At 40.4% G+C, this 17,270-nt stretch overlaps 1 protein-coding gene across 1 annotated transcript in view; it reads left to right on the top strand.

Annotated features, from left to right (window-relative positions):
- Positions 1-17,270, top strand: part of PTPRR (protein tyrosine phosphatase receptor type R) — a 135,927-nt gene that overhangs the window by 90,157 nt on the left and 28,500 nt on the right. The window contains exons 6-7 of the mRNA XM_009646267.2: positions 10,234-10,420; positions 16,979-17,063. Coding sequence (XP_009644562.2) covers positions 10,234-10,420; positions 16,979-17,063 — 272 coding nt within the window. The remainder of the gene's footprint in view (positions 1-10,233; positions 10,421-16,978; positions 17,064-17,270) is intronic.

Genomic DNA, 17,270 nt, shown 5'->3' with positions numbered 1-17,270 from the left:
CCTCATCCTCCTCTTGCTGGCCATTGTTGAAAACAGGATACTGGTCAACCTTTGGTCTTACACAGTACACCAAATTTACGTTCATAATTCTATATCACTCCCTTCAGTGTATGTTAATCTAACCTGTGTTACATCATTAGGGAGCCCTGTGCGTTGAGAGCATTTGTACTGAGATAGAGGGGGCAGAGGTCGGGTTGGGAGGGAGTTAGGTTTATCTTTCAGATATGACTTCTCCTCCTTTCTCTTTATTTCATAAGGCAATGTGCATTTAGAGGCAAATTGCTTTTATCAGAGTCCTCACATTTCCCTCCTCTGTTCAAATTCATAGAAGTGAATTTAAATCAAGTGATTTAAGTTTCTTAATGCCATGAATCCTTTGCTAATAGAGAACTATGAATCTGAAGCAATTATAATTATTTCAGTCTGAAATTTCCAACCAGTAGTGACTCATTGATGGTGTGTATGAGGAAGAGTAGATCCAGAAAGGCTTCGCTCTGGTCCATGCCTTCACCTCTGGGCACAGGTATGGATGCATTTCCCTTCTCCAGAGCCCAGCCTATGCACTCTGTTATAGGAACATCTCTGATGAAGGCAGACAGTGGCCAGGGCCATGGCCTTCAAGGGATCTGCAGAGCTCTCTAGAAAGGAGCTCCAGGTCACTTAGCTGTCCGTTCCTCATCAGTTGCTCAGCCCTAAATGGGACCGTACAGCTTGGCAATACCTCTTTTAAAGGTCTGTCTAATCTCTGAAGTGCAAGATAAAGTACACCTTGGCATTCAGACATTTACAGCTGTCTTTTAAAAGCATTCTAGTGTTGCTCCATTTCAAACTGCAAGCCTAAGTGGATTTTCTAAACTTCATTTTCAAAGGGAATCCAGGAACTTTGCACATTAATAGACTTGTTTGAGGAAGCCTTCCCATAGAAAACAAGGCTGGAAAGCCAGACTTCTAAAGTGAATCAAGAAGAAAAATCTGGCAAGAGGGAAAGCTTTAATATACATAGCTTAGGTTTCAGCTCTGCAAACTTCAGAAGCAGCTAAATGGCAGACCTGACTGCACATATATGGTTCCTGCCTCTAACAGCCTAAACCCCATCAACTCATAGTGTAACTTAAGCGCTTAAGTCACCCTGGAAATGGGACTGTGCCTTCCAAAGTGTATGAGCTAAAAAAGGGGTTTTGGTCTGTATGGGCAGCCTTAGACGCTTTGTCCATTGTGTGATTGAGTGGAGCAGTTTGGCCGAGTCCCTTTAGAAATGTCCATAGATGGCGCAGCTCTGTTGAGCAACGGTGTGGGTCTGGAGGTTTTACATCCTTCAGGAACTGCTGCTGCCATAATTTCTTCAAAGTGCACTAACAATTCATTTGTCTGCTTAGAAATCTTCTGTGTGACACTTGCAGTAGTTTAAAGATAATGAAGACCAAGTCAAATAAACAAGGAATGTGCTTTTTTATTATCTTAAGGTTGACAGGGTGTAGTAAACGCCTCTTTTCCCAGATGTTCCTTCCTGTCTTTCCCAAATGGCAAACTCACCAGGAAAGAACTCATTGTACTGATTAGTCTTCAAGTCACAATAAAAAATAATTTTCTCTTGCTGATACTGTCTGAAGATACTGCCCATTTACATGAAGAATACTCCTACCCATGTCTTTTTCCAGGTCAGCTTGTTTTGGTTAAAGCCTCAAAAGAGTACTGAAGGATGTTAATGTGTGAATAGATTATATATTTGCTTGTTTGGCTTCAAGGGTTGTAGATTATATTCCTTAAATGAGCAGCAGGGGCAGGATGGAGGTAGAGTTTGTGTTTAAGAGATTAATTAGTATGGAATATATGACAGTAAAGGGACTTATTGATACGGCTCTTGTTATGAAAAAAAAAACCAACCCACAAACATTTTTTTCATCTAAAACCTGAAAAATCTAAGATCAGTCCGTCATTTATGTGTTTACCATAGGGCTGACCAACTAAATAGCAAATAATCTCAGTTAAGTAGTCTTAAAAAAACGCCCTCCTAGAAGCTATTGCTCTAGTGTTGCACCTCTCCATTCTCATTTACTAGATCAGTTCTCTTAGATAGGCTATGGTTCTCTGAATACTACAAGCAAGCACCCTCTGGGCATGCTGTAGTGCTCAGCAAAGAAGTAAACCTTGCATGTGCTGGGAAAAGCAATTGGGCTTTGCACCTGGATAAGAGATGAAATGGGAAATGATGGTGCCTGGCTCCTCCAAGGCATCATGGAGCTACTTATGAACTGAAATCATAGAGGGGCAACTCGTGCAAGTATGACAAAAAGTATTTTGCAAATTGATTATTTGTTTTCTAATTTTCAACCAAAAGATACAGCAGACAGAATATGGGGGTGGGGGGGCGGGGTGGGGTGTGTGTTTAACAGTTCCTGTTGGCTTACCTTAAATAAGTGCATTATCTGAGCTCTTTAAGTTGTGCATTTGTTTAATCTGTGCAGCCCTAGCAGCTAATTGTAATTCCTCTCCATTCCCTTTTTCCTTTCCCTATTCTTTTAATCCCTTTTGTTTATATTCATTGTAGCTTGGTTTAAATTAGCATGTGCACTAATCAGAGAGAGAACAGGTCATCCAGTATGTTTGTGCAATGAGGCCTCCCGTATGAAATAGAGCAATGCTGCAATGCAAGCAGATAATAATAGCAATAAACAAGACTGCATTCAATTAAAGGTCTACCATCTAAAGCAAATTAACCATAAATTAGTAAACATTTATTCAACTCTCTGAAAAAACAGCTCAAATAAGCACAACAAATTAGCATCTTCATTTATTTTTACTTCTGCACATTTAACTCAGTTTTCACTCATGCTGAAAGCAAGTATATGTGAACATGAATCAGAAATAGAACTTTATGTTACCATTCACATTTTATTGGAGAAAGAAGTTTGCGTGACAAAATGCAATTTGATTGTAGAAATAATCTACAGGAAAAGATGGGAGGTTGTATAAGCTTTGCATTTTTGAACAGTCAGTTCCCGTAGCTGAGCAGCGTAGCCTTATCGAGGGCAGAACAGGAGTGAATTGGCAGTACATTAGAAAGCATGATTAAAAGAGGGAAAGTTGAAACTACTCTCATGTCAGCTGTTTTCCTCTACAGGATATTGAGCCATTCCTGTCCTAACCAGATACTGATTGCTTAAAACTTAGTCCAGAAGTACTTGTCAAAACCGTTTCCTCAGTTCATTTTGACATGCTGAGCTGTGAGTAGATCCTGAGAATTGTTTGCAGTTTAGTGCTGGAGGTATTGGCCTGCTCTCTCTCGCAGCTGTGGGAACAAGATCAGACCCTCTGGAGAGAACATGAAGCGCCTCCACTCTCCAGAAAAGCTATTTAAACTTTATAGCTGAGGATCTGGATCACTTTCTATGGACTCAGAGAGGGCTTGGAGGATGCTGCCAGGTGCTGCCGGGGTGTTTCTTTTAGCTAGGAAGCTGCAGAGGGTTGGAAGTCTTGCCTCGCAGCAGCCATAGATCCCTCTTCTCCTTCCAGCAGACAAACAGATTGCTTTCATCACTTCCAGACCCCTTCCTCCGAGTAAGAGGCAAGAAGCATCAGCTTTTCAAGTGACAAATAAGTAGGAAAAAATAATGAGGCAACACTGGAATGCTATGAGGAGAGACATGTGATAGAGCAAATGTGCACAAATGGCAGATGTTCTTTCTGAGAAGATGCATGGGATCAGCATACTTCATCCTATTGCCTCCCTTATAGTCCTGAGCTTAAATATCTTACATCTGTGGCTTTCTGGATAGGTATTAGCTTCAGTGTTACATCCAGATTACTCCCTCTGTAATGAGGGTCCTCTGGTTGGTGAGATCGGGCTGCCCACCCAAATGGCTGCAGGATTCATCTCAGGTGCGGATGACTGTGAGGCAGAGTAGAAACGTTATAAATATCAGTAATATTAACGATTGAATCACTAAGCATGCTTGTGGAAACATCAGGCTAATACCTACCTATCTGTCCAGGATCTCCTTTCTGGAGAGGAAAAAGCAGAGCCGGAGGAAAGTTAATCTGTGAGAGGAATAAGGCTTTGGAAATGAGGTCAGGACCCTGTAGAAAAAGAGAGGTCCGCTGTTCCTAGGCATGACAGGAGGTCAGTAGGTAACATCTGGTGTTTCAAGTAGCACTGATATGTCAGGGGATAGCAGGAGAGGGGGGAAGATCAGGTTTGGACCACCTGCACACCAAAGTGCTGAAGGTGGAACTCTGGTCCTGCATTTTCAATTTTCATGCATAGTAAAGTTGCTGCAAAATGACCAAACATGAGCTGAGTGGAACAGGTCCTTCAAGGTATTGGGCTGTAGCAATTTAGACTGGCCATAATGCATATTATCCTTTAATGCAAACTAAATCAGTCACTTTATATTCATAGTTAAAGATTTTCCATCAAAATCAGTTTGTATTCCTCTGCTGTTGTTTTTTAAGTAAATGATTGACATAAATAATACTGAATCTTTAAATCAATTGAAGAGTAATTTCCTTTAGAGAAGAGTATCTATGACAATTGGTTGCAAAATGACATAAGGTAACTTGAGAACTGACACAGACTTAGGGAACCCTGGGTTTTAGTCCTGCTCCTAACACTAATTCTTCTTTGGCCTTGTTAATTGGTTGATCGCAGCTTCTGATTTTTGGCTACTTCAGTTTGGGTGTGATGCAGGTTTGGTTTGTTTAAAAGTGTCAATAACCCCAGGTCTGAGTGAGTTCCTAAAAGCTGCAGCACTTGTTCAAGTGAAAACCAGCGGCCACCCAGAATTGTCAGCAAGCAAAGCAGAGATCATTTGGGAAACTGAGTTATCATCACGCATCTGCCAAGCATAGCAGCTGTATAGCAATGCTTCCTAGGGCACCTAGGAGTGTAAAAATTAAAAGCGCATTATATGCAGTAAGTACTATGTGTAAGTATTTATTTATCAGGATGACATTCACATACTTACATAATGAATTTTTAATTCATTATTTTTTCAAACTAATACTGATCATATTGCTTGACCTTTGTTGAAAGTAGGAGTAAATAAGAGGATAATTACATTAACGTGTACTGCATATTATCAGAACTTGTGGGGTTTTTCTATCAGAATATTTTCTAATATGTGCTGCAGCACAACAGAAAACTGAAATTTATGAGCTCTACGCTTCCGAGAAAATAATGTAGACCTAGAAAAAAAATGAATCTTTTTTCAAGTTTGACTGGTCAGTAACGGAGTTTTACCACATGCTTAGAAGACTTGTTTGAGATAGCACACTGATGGTCAGAAAAAACCCGAGACATTACCACATCCATTAATGTAAACATACTCTTGTTCTGCTCTACTTTCCTAAGACATCCAGTCATACAAGCAGTACAAGGTGATAATATATATTTCAAGCTAGCATGTACAGAGGAAGAATCATATATAAGCATTTGTGAAAAATACAAAGACTGTTCTTATGCTTCTTGGAAGCACTTATTTGACAATACTGTGAATGTTACTTTAAAATGTATCAAATCGTATTTCACTTCAAATCAGAGTCATCTCTTAACCTTCTGAGGACCGACTGTAATGGACATTATAAATCTGGATTTGTGAAGAAATGTCTCAGTCATATACTGGAAGATCTGTGTTACTGTTTGCCCAAGAATGTAAGAAAATGGCAGTATGTTCAGCCCTTTGCAAAGATTATTTTAACCCCTCTGTATTTCTGCTTTTCTACTTTTTCTTTTTTCAACACCACTTTTTCTTGTTGAAGTCAATGGGAGTTCTGCAGTGTCCTATATTTATTTATTTTATATCTAAATACAGGTTTAATAGTAACAACATTACGTCCTTTTCTGATTTACTGTGCTTTTCACACCCCACGGCAGCTTTACATACCACATTTGTTCATCTGCATGAACACATTTTCTCTTAGCTATTTTGCTAAAAGCAGCAGGAAAGCTGAGACCTATATTTTTTTCCATTGTCCTTTTTTACCTTTTTTTTTTTTCCCTTTGAATTACTCTACTGAAACATAAAACTAGGTAAGCAGGTGAAGTCTGGCACCAGTCAGGTAGTAAGTGGTGGAAACCATGTGCCTAATTGTGCTCTCCCAGTGCAATTGCACCTGGAGTCAGTGCATTTGCTGATGAGATGGACCAGCAAGGGAAGAGAATCAGGCCCCATGTCTAGACGTAGTCTGTGAGCACTAGAGAAATAAAATGCACAGGGGAATCGCAATGTTTTTCCCATTGTCCCTGCAGTAAAACCCAGGGAGAGTACCCCTGAGGAGCGTCCCCTGGTACAAGAAGGATCTGAGGACCCAAAGCAAACTCCCTCCCCAGCAGCCGCAGCCAGCGCTGCTTTTCCCGCTAATTAATGGCTTCCTTCCACCTGCATGGCTGACACAGCTCCTGCCTGGGCTGCGCAGAAGCTCGGTGGAGGGACGGAGGACCGAGGGCGCAGAAGGAAGCACCTCCCGCGTCTGCAATGCCGGGGTCGGAGGGCAATGGCTCTTGGAGGGCAGCAGCCGTCACCGCTGCTTCCAAATCCACTAGAGAGAATGAAAAGCCGAGGACCGGGAATCTGGGCGTTGCATTTTTCAGGAGTGCTGAATAAACATGGGAACATGTATTTAAAGAAATTACCCAGCTTAAATAAACAACTGGGAAAACAGTGTTAGGTAATTGGATTTTCATAATCACCAGCTATGGCTTAATTTTAGGGTCAGGGAAGACCTGGAAATGACCTTGCTAATGATTAATAGGCTTTAGTAACCTGGTGGCCCTCCAAGGTGGACAGGTGGAGCTTCCTTTTGAGAGTTTTCAAACAAACATTGCATTAATCTTTTTTTTTTTTTTAATCATAGCCTGTAATAAAATCTGCTTCTATAAATGTATTATTAAAAATACTCCAGTGGATTCTCATCAGTGGACTTGTCTCTATTACCCAGTTGCAAAGAGGGCTGTGAGTGTGTAGTAAGACCCCCTCTGGGATACTAGACAATACACAGACACAAGTGGTTTCCTGCTTGCACTTATTCACGTACCTAGTGATGAGGTGGTTGTCCCAGCTGGTTAAACTTCAGAAGAGTTAGTCTCATGCTGATTTTTTAATGTAATGTTGTCACGAATGTTTACAATTCCTCAGATTCCTCATGTGATGCTCATCTCCATCAAGACACAACCTGTAGGGGATGCTGGGGGAGGTGTATCATAACACAGTCTTCTCTAATCTGGCCCAGACTATTAACATGGGGAACATATAGAATATGAAGTTATTTGGAAGGTAAAAAAAGGGTTGTAAGTATTCAGAAATAAGTGAAACCCCATGCATATGGCTCCTCCACTCTAACTTGAAACGGAAGGATACCTGTATGTAGTCAGGAGAGATAGATATACACACACACATACATATATACATGTTTGGAGAAAAATTAGTTGTCTGACTAGCAGTGTCATTGGTTCCACTGGTCTGATTGTGACTTCTTTATTCAAAACCTATTGGAGACAAGGGATAGTTACCAAAATGTCAGTAGGCTTTGGATTAGGTGTTACCTCCTTGTTGCTCTGTGGACAGCTTTGTGCAGTCCCTCCAGTAAGGTGGGAAAAGGTGGGCCCACTACCTAACCCCTTTCCACCAGTAAAAGAGAATTCTTCCTTTCTACTCTTTCCTACAGAAAGTGAAGGATTTAACTGTTGGAGGAACATAGAGAAACTGTTGAGGACCTGAGACTATAAGCATCTTCTATTAGGACATACAAGAGCACGATGGATTCAGGCCCTCCCTGATCTTTCAAGACAAGGCCAAATGTCCTGTTCTCAGCCTATTCCTCAGCAGGGTCTGGAAAGCAGTAAAGAAGTCTACGTGATTAATGTTAATCTTGGCAGTAGTTAGTATTGCTAATGTAAACATTATTAAAATCTTTTTATTAAGTGAAGCATGCTTCTTCAAAAGTGTTCTTTGAGATGCTTTTTTTTAATGGAAGAATTACCTTTAGAGTTATTAGCTATTGTATAGCCTCTTGTGGACTTTCTAAAAAGACCACTATCCTTCAGGTAATTATTTTCTGCCCTATATTCAGTTTTTATTCAACATGTAGCTTTAATGTTTTAAATACGCAGCTAAAAACTATTTCTTCTTTCCAGAGTAAGTTATTTGATTGTCAACACCGGTATTCGTCAATAATCCCCATAAATGGTAAAAGCTGTAAATTTGAAGTTATAATTAGATCAGGTATATTTTTTGTTGTTGTTAAAAAGGAAATAGCCTTTTTGCCAAGACTGTCAGTTACAACAATGTAAAAGCCAAAGAAAATATTAACATTTTCACTGTACTTTGTTACTGAACAATGTGAATACTTTTCCTCTATATTAGGAAATCTCAGTAGGCTCTCCCAGAAGTATGTCTGGGTCTAAATCGCTACCCATTTCTCAACCCAAGGTAGACTAAACAGTTTTGGAGAGGTTCATTGCACACCTCTTCTGTGGATTTCTGGATTGCTTTCAGAAGTCTGGGTTTGCAATATACGCCCTCAGAGCCACCTGTTTGAGGGACTGCCTTTTTCCACGGAATAAATTGCTAGTCGTGGTCAGAAGAGTTGCTTTCGCAGGAGGGTTTTTGTGAGAAAGCAGTCTGACAGGATGTTTTCCTCGAGAAGCAGCGTGGAGCTGGGGGTCTGGCTTCCCCCGCAGGCGGAGGCAGTCCCTGGGGAGGTAGGATGGGTACGTGATGGCTCGCAGCGTGCCCACCTCCCAGCCTGTCACCACTGCGGGTTTGGGTATGAGCACTGGTACCACTGAGTGGGGCTTGGGTACAGTGCAGGGTGTGTAGGGAGCCACAGAGCACTACTGGTAGCCTGTGCATGTATCAGTTGTTAGTCATTTCTGCTCGGGACGCTACTTCACTTCTGCCTACCTCCTAGCAATGTCAGCAGAATCGTACCACCCCTAATTCCCACTGCCAACAGAAATTGTCCCCATATAACCCCGGAGGCAGCCAGCTGCCTGCAGCCGCCTCGGCTCCATCTTGCCTCTCCCACCTCTGCTTCTGTCGCTGACTCACTGTTACCGTTGGTGGGCCGGGGCAGCAGAGCTCTTGCTATCACCCACCCATCACCCAAGCTGGAATAAACAGGCTTATGGACACTATGGCACAATGTGAGATTCACTGTTTCCATCAGGTGATCTGGTCTCTTGGCCATTGTAGCTTTGTGTTTTGCTAAGTGACAGGTGAGTGTGACTCAAGTAATTTCTATTCATGCAGGCTGACATGATAGAAATGGTTTAATTTAGAATGAAATTACTGAAGGCTCTGCTGACACGTATAAGAGGAAAGGAAGTGCATCAAAGTTGTGTCAGAACAAAAAAAAAAGTGTTATGTTCATATGGCTAGAAGCAAAGAAGAAAACGATAAACCCTAAGAGCACTCATTCTGGTGGAGAAGATCAGAAAACAGAACAGCAAAACCTGCCCTAAGTAAGGAGTCCCAGTGTCTGAAAAGACAGTAATTTTCTCAAATATGTGTGCATACAAATACCTATTGGCCACCCATAAGTAATGAAAGGGCAGTAAAAAGCAGGTATTAACACAAGCAACTTTTGCTGCAGACTAGAGGGAAGCATTCCCCCAATATGAATAGCACCTGCCTCACAGATACTATCTTATGATGTCTGTATGATATTTATAAAACTATGTGGTATTACTGCAAAAAGGACAGTTGTACCTTAACAACGTCCCAGTGTCCAGAGCGGTGTGCGGTCACACTCACCCCATGGGAGTTCTCCTGCCAATAAGAAAGGCACCCAACCATGCAGAGTCCTAGTAGGAAAACTGGAGTCACTGGGTAACGAATTAACCAGTAAATGGTTAACCACCGACATATGTGATTTTAAAAATGGGCAGGGTGTAGAGTTATATTCTGATCTGGCAGGATGAATATTAGGAGAGACTTGAGGCAGAGATCTTATGTGGTGGTGGTGTATATCCGGGCATGGTAGAGCAACCAGAAGCTTAAAGAACTCCCCTGTAAGCTTATATTAACAGAGAGACGAGAACGTGAAGAGGTAGGAATGGTTTTCTGGCCACCCAGTGCTTCCAGTGAAACCAGTCTTGCAGTCTTTGCACACCCAAATCTCCCAGTGACTACAGAGAAAGTCAGGGTGCATGAATAACTCGGGATCAGCTGTGTGAGTGTGGGACTTACAGTAACACAGATCTGATACAGCTGTTTTAATTATTTTCTAACACAGACGAGGCTCCAATGTCTCACTGACTTTGGATATGAGCAGTTTGGGAAGTGTTGAACCTTTCGTCACTGTGCCGACCCCACGAGAAAAAGTAGCGATGGAATACCTACAGTCCGCTGGCCGCGTCCTGACACGGCAGCAGCTTCAAGACGCGGTTGCATGTTCTCATTTACTTCAAACAGAATTCATGGTGAGTTTAACAACAAACTTTAAATGAAGGGGTTTTGACATAATTGGGACAACAGAAACTGTGGGGAAAAAATAAATTGGGCAATGCTTCCATGTTGAAGTACAAATCATTTCTGAAGGGCAGATTAGATATTTTCTAGGTGGTGCTTTATGTTTATGGACTAAAGACAGAAAAGTAAGTTGGTTATATCCATAGATAATACAGATTCCTCTCAGTTTGAAGTCCCATTCATAGACAGAATAAACATCGTGTTAGAGCTACAGTACAAACAGCCCAGGCTGTAACACTGTGACAGTTTCAAAGAGATCATAAAGGCTGTGATGACAGAAGACACAGTCATAATTGGAGATTTTGTTTATTCCCATGTAAACTTCATGTATGTTTGTAATTTGAAGACTAGATTTTTAGTCGCTATAAATGACTTTTTTGGAGCAGACAGGGACACCCACAGTCAGTCCAAAATATCCATAACAAGCACTCCCTACAGCAAGCCTAATATACTCAAGACCAAAATATCTGAAATCTCCTACAAGTTTGTTTAATATTAAAAAAGGGTAAGAATCTAAAGTGCAGACAGTGGCCAGGTAGAAATAAGTCAGAGCAGAAATCCTCAGTCAGGGAAAACATATTATTAAATATTACTTTAAGAAGACCTGAAAAAGACTGGTATTGCAAAACAGCCAGATGAAAGAGGTTATCAGAAATAAGGAGACACTCTTTACAAGGGAAATAAAACAGAGCATAAACTGAAGCCAGTTGCATGTGAAAGCTGAATAAGGCAGGCCAAAAAAGGTTTTGAGTTAAAAAAACACGATAGCTTCACTTTTAAATAGATCAAAAGCACGAAGCTTACTAAAGCATACGAGGATCAGCAGAGGATCACAAGGGTAGAAAAGGGACTTGGAGAAGGAGAAGCAATAGGAGAGAAGTGACCGCATGATTCGCATCTGTGTTGACCACAGAAGAACTGGGAATTTCCTACCTCTGTGGCAGAAATAGACTCAAAGAGATCACTGGAGGATCTGTCTGATATTGAAATGTTAATGGAAGAGATTCTAGAACTAATCAATAGCATTAATAGAAGCTACTCACTGGAATAAGCTGGTATTCACCCAGGAATCCTAAAGGAGTTCATATCTGCAATTACTGATGTATTAACTGGGCAGGTGTAACCTAGCACTTGGGCCCCAGCAGCTGAGGAATCAGAGGGCCAGAGGTAAGGGAAGGTTTTCAGAAGGGCTCCTGAAGAGATCCAGAGAACTGCAGGCCTATAAATCTAATGTCTCAATCAGAGAAATTGGAAGGAATTATAACAAAGAAGCCAATAGATATGTGAAAAAATGCAATACAGTGCAGAATAATCAACAGCTTTGGAAAGATTGGTTGCTTCTCAGAGTAAAAGGAGGTTACCAGTGGAGTCCCAGAGGCATTTATGCTGGAGCTGATACTGACCAAGATGCTCTTAAGTCATCTGGAAAAGGGAATAAATAGTAAGATGGTGAAGTTTGATGATGACACTGAATTACCGAGGGTAGTAAAATTAAAAATGGACTTCAAAGAAATTACAGAAGGTAACGAGGTGACAAGGCAGAGGAAATTCAAGGTTGATAAATAAAATATTACGCATTTGGGGGAAAATAGTTTTGTATACTTTGATGGGTTCTGAAATAAAAAGCTAAAAATCTTGGGAAAAGAACTAGCCAATATAGGAAACATCTTCATGACACTGGAAAAATCTATACTGCATTCACAACTGCACGATGCTCTGATCTCTCTGTCTTGAAGCACAAGGAGATACTAAATAGACGAAGACTCTTCTGCCTAGAAACAAAGACTGTGGGAGGCTGCAACAGAAACCTGTAAAATCATGGTAGCAAGGAGAAGGTGAAGAGGGAGTGATTATTTATGGTTCTTCATGCTAGAAGAACAGTATTGTGGCCAATGCGAAACAAAGAAAAGTTCATCCTGCTACCAGCTGCTATCAGAAGGTACCAGCGTGGACGAACCTAACATAAACAGCTACCCAACCCAACTTTAGCCTAACTTTTTTAGCTTTTACAACTCACTAGCAAACCAGACTAAACAAACAAAGCTTTTTAAGACTGGTTTAATAGCTCAAATTTAATAAATAGAGCCACACAGAAATGTGTATCCTAACAAGGCATGTCGGAGCAGGAAGACCTACACAACCCCTTGAGCATCCTACAGGTCTAACAAAGACATACAAACAATTTAGTTCTTATTAAACATGCCAGAGCACATGATCCCTTGGGGTTTTATTTTGTTTTCAATTTGTGCAAATAAGTCAATAAAATGGATGATGAGTGCCATCTTAATCTAGACGTAGTTTTTCATTATGAATAATTGCATCTCTATGAAACAGCTCTTTTAGTCACCTTCAAAAAGACAGGGTTTATCATAAAAGTCATTGGCTTAAGAAAAATAAATCCTTCGGTTGTTTTACATGGAAACATTTTAAGCATCTAACATACTTTTATCACCAGCTATGCCGTCAGTTCTCTGTCATTCTGCTGCTTAGGCAAGAAAGCTAGAAGAAATAACTTCATTGCCTTTAAACCCCCATGTTAGGAAGCAGTTTGTACAGACAACTTGGCACCTCCGTAGAATCCCATTTCCCCAAATCCCCTCACACAGCATCCGTGCGTGGCTTTGGGGCAACAGACTCACATTTTATTCGTCCCTCAGAGGGCACGAGACAACTTTGGCCATTCAGTGTTTCCACGGAATTTTATTGAAAATGTCATGACTTGTCCATTCCATTTTTAAACCACTTTTTAAAATGTGATTTAAGATGAAGCCATTGAACAGTATCTGTTTAATATCTTCCTTGTTACAGATAATAGCTTTAGTATGAACTTGAGGCATGCAGAAAACGCAATATATAACCCTCACTCATTTCTGCTCACTCAGCTTGTTTTAACTAGCTAAAGAAATACAATAAGACAGTCTTCTTGAGTCTAAAATTATTAGTTCCCATGAAAACCTTCCAAGTGTGCAAGAAGTGGAAAAACATTCAGTTTTCAATGGAAAACTGGAACGTGAGCAGTTTCAGGTTATTTTTAGGTCTTTAATTAACATTTAATTTGTTGATTAACAATTTAGTGGGCATTAACCTTATATTTTAATTGTAAAAACTGGTAAGTTACTATAAAAATATTTTTCCATAATACTTATTAAGGAAAATGAACTATTTTTCTTTTTTTTTTTTTTTAATGCTGACAAAAAGTTTGGCTACTTTTACTTGGGAGGATATACCTGAATTTGCAAGGAGGAAGAAACATAAATTGCCCAGCATACACTTCTTCAGTAGCCTGAGCTGCTACTATTTAAAAGAAAGAATGCCTGAAGTTGGTGACAGAACAGAAAAATACATTATTCCTGAAATACTGGAATGTCAGAAAATACAGTCCTGCATCAGAAAATGCCAGATTGTTAAATAAAATAAATAAATTTGGTTCTCATAAAATGGAGGGATGGGTACAATGAACATTTGCCTGGATTTTTGTAAATTTTGCCACATTTTCTGAACACTTTCAGAGACCCAAACCATATCTCTTTGAGTGTATGAACAGTTGTAGTGTTTAAAGGCTAATGAGAGCCAGAATAGCTATTATTAGAAGAGTATTGCCCAGAGGGGTGAAGTAGCCCAAGAACAACGCATATATATGCATATGCATATGTATTCATGCATGCAAGTGAGCACATGAATGTGGCAGCTTATATGTTATTTGTAATTATTTATATATAATATGTATATATGCTTAATAAAACAAATTTTTATATATTGTCTATATAACTAAAGACTCTGTATGCTAAGTTGCACACATTCATGCCATTTGCAATCTGCTGGGCTTATTTTCCCCCACATTAGCAGGAACATTATCCCCAGTTATCACGCTGAATTTTTTTCTGGAATCATCTCTTGTGTTTCACAGCCAGCTTCAGAGTAAGTGACTTGTCTGTAGCTGTGATCCATGGTGTATTGTCAAATTTCTGTCTGTGCCCTTGGCCCCACAAGTACTTATTACTGGGAGGAGCCCACTGACTAGAAAGTGTTTACAGGATGTAGGTGATTAATTGACCTTGCTGGCCCAGAGAAATGCATTTCTGTTTTCAACTCGGTGGCATTTCTCCACCTGTCAGTAACTCGCCAACTGATGAACTATTTTAAAATTTCAGCAGGCATCGAGAAGGAGACAGCCAGGTGTCTGGAAGAGCCCCACTGACCACCGTCTCTTGTTTTGCAGGCAGAGGACTCTTCCTCACACATCTTTTTCCAGTCTCTGTAGATGACAGATGTAGATCACGTTAACCAAAGCTTAACGTATTGCTCTCTCTCAGCTGGTATATAGCTGAGCTGGGAAACCTTTCAGAAGCCATGCACTGGTAGTGTTTATACTAAGCCAGAACTGAATCAGGGAAGCTCTAGGTCAGCCACCAGCCCAGTGTAAGGTGCTTACAACTCTTACCGTACCATACCAGAGCCAGTTAGGACAATCTGGAGCCCAAGGGTTGAGAGGAAGAGTCTCACAGAGGTCACCACTGGGAAGGAGTGAAAGTCAGAGGTGGGTATGAGAGGGGTGTAGAAGCTCATTTTGTAGTTCCAGGGAGGTAGAAGGGGCATCAAAGGCTGGACAGAGGTGAGATGGTTTGACCTGAAGGAATGAGATGAGGTTTACGCAGGAGTGAGGCCTTACAAGTGAGAACATCCACATCCTGCCCTTAGCACAGGCATCATATGAATGAGAGTACAGGGAGATGAAAAAGGACTGGGTGAAGTACCTGCAAGGAAGGTGTATCTCAGCAGCAGCACTTTGGCTGGCCTGAAATGAGAGGCAGCAAGTCATTCTCTTGAGGAGTCAGCTGAAGAGCAAGGAAGAGATTGAGGAATAAACTGAGTGAGGGAGAGAGGGAGAATGAAGAAAGCCCACTAAACACATGGGCATCAACCAGAGAAGGTAGAGGAATAATAACCAACACAAAAGTTGCAGCCTCATGTAGTAAGAGGTTCAGAAGCCAAGTTAGGAAGCAGAAAAGAATCAAAGCAATTCATATTGACCCATCTAAATCTTACTTAACTTTCCCTTCTCTTCAACCAGAAAAGTAAGAGCACAGCTTCCCCTGCTTGGTGAACCCATGTAAAGATCTGCCCTTCGCCACATCCTTGGCAAGCTGTTATGGGTCTTGTCCCTCTTCCTCCCATGAAAGCCCACAGCAGCCAGTCATGCTGAGCAGGACCAGAGCTTGGGTCCAAAGGGCAGCGGCCATGCACCTCATCTCTGCCAAAGCCCTGGGCAGGCCTGTGCCTGTGGAGTTAGAAACTGGATGATTTTGGAGGAAAATCCTTAAGAAACTTTTCCAGTGGTGCAAGTCAAAGGAGGTTTGCACTGAATAGGGCAGGCACATACCTTTTGCACCTCCTCATGTTTCTATATGTCTGTAAGAAGAAATTATTTAATATGCTGCTGTCTCTTTGGATAAACATCCCAGCCTAGCAATGAAGTTTTCAAGTCTCTAGTAATGACTGTGCTTTTAAGTAGAAGTATTAATTTACTGAAGATTAAATTCCAGCTTACCCTAAGATAATTCAAATAGTCATGGCCAAAAAATTCAGCGAAAAATGAAGAACTGAGTCAACTAATGCATTTTTTTAAATGTGATTTTGCCAGTTTGTTTTGGTTAGTAAAACATTCCCCACGCTCAGGAAAAAACCAAAAAACCTTACATGTTTCAAATGGTTTTTATTCAATTGTACAAACACTAACAATGTCTCAGGACTTCAAAATCAAAATTATTCTTCTTACCCTTTAGACCAAGTGAAACATTTTGTTCAATGAAAAATTGGAAGACTTCTACTTTTCATGCTGACGAACAATTTGAAAAACAGCAATTTTAAGTTGATCAGTAGTTTATAATTTGTATATTTTTGGAACTTCAAGCAAACTGTCACATTAGTTACTTGCACATCTGTGTATTTAAAGAAGACAATGCAGGTCAGTCCCTAAAAGATCAAAATGAGAATCAAGAGAAATAGCTTCAGGTTTTTATTACACTTCTGAGTCACTGAATGCAAAAGACTAAGGCACTTCATTCTAGTAGTTTCTATAAAAAGCAAGGTCTTTGACATTGTTAAGGGCTTTGCACAAAATTAAAAAAAAAAGTTTGCCATATATTATTATTTAATTATTTTGAAAGTTCCTCCCCCAATTATGTAAAATGTTGTGCTTTTCTGCTACAGTACTTCACTTTTCAACTCGCTTTTCTAGAACTGTTGTGTATTTTAACCTCTCTCCTAATCCTGTAAAAACTTTGCTTTTAATAATTCATCAGAAGTGTTCCTTGGAAGTCACCCCTTCAATATGCAACTCCTTATGTTTATTAAAGGAAGGGTGTTGACAGACTTGAGGTGGGAACCACTTTTTTTCTTAATAACTTTGATGTCAAAAGACAGTTGTGTAACAGCAGATGGCCTTCTGGTGATAATTTCCTGCATGGCTCCTTTGGAAACACCAATCTGATTTAATTTATTTTTTATAGGAAATACCAATGAATTTTGTGGATCCCAAAGAAATTGACATCCCAAGTCATGGAACTAAAAACCGCTATAAAACAATTCTGCCAAGTAAGTGAGTTAGCCCGTGGTTTCCTACTATGACATTTAGTTCTGCTTTGAGAACATATTGCTGTGAAAATCTAGCTGTCTTTATCTTTGATTGTTGTGTACCTATTCCTAAACATATTCGTAGTCAATGTAGAAAGGTGACAAAAGCCCAGTGCTGTAGGACTGGCAAATGCAGAACTCTGACTGGATGCCTGAGCAGGTACACGC

The sequence above is a fragment of the Egretta garzetta genome, unplaced genomic scaffold (genome assembly GCF_000687185.1).
Source record: "Egretta garzetta isolate BGI_Z169 unplaced genomic scaffold, ASM68718v1 scaffold68, whole genome shotgun sequence".
Lineage (NCBI taxonomy): Eukaryota > Metazoa > Chordata > Aves > Pelecaniformes > Ardeidae > Egretta > Egretta garzetta.
The sequence above is the reverse complement of the archived record's forward strand: the minus strand, read 5'-3'. Positions and strand labels throughout refer to the sequence as shown.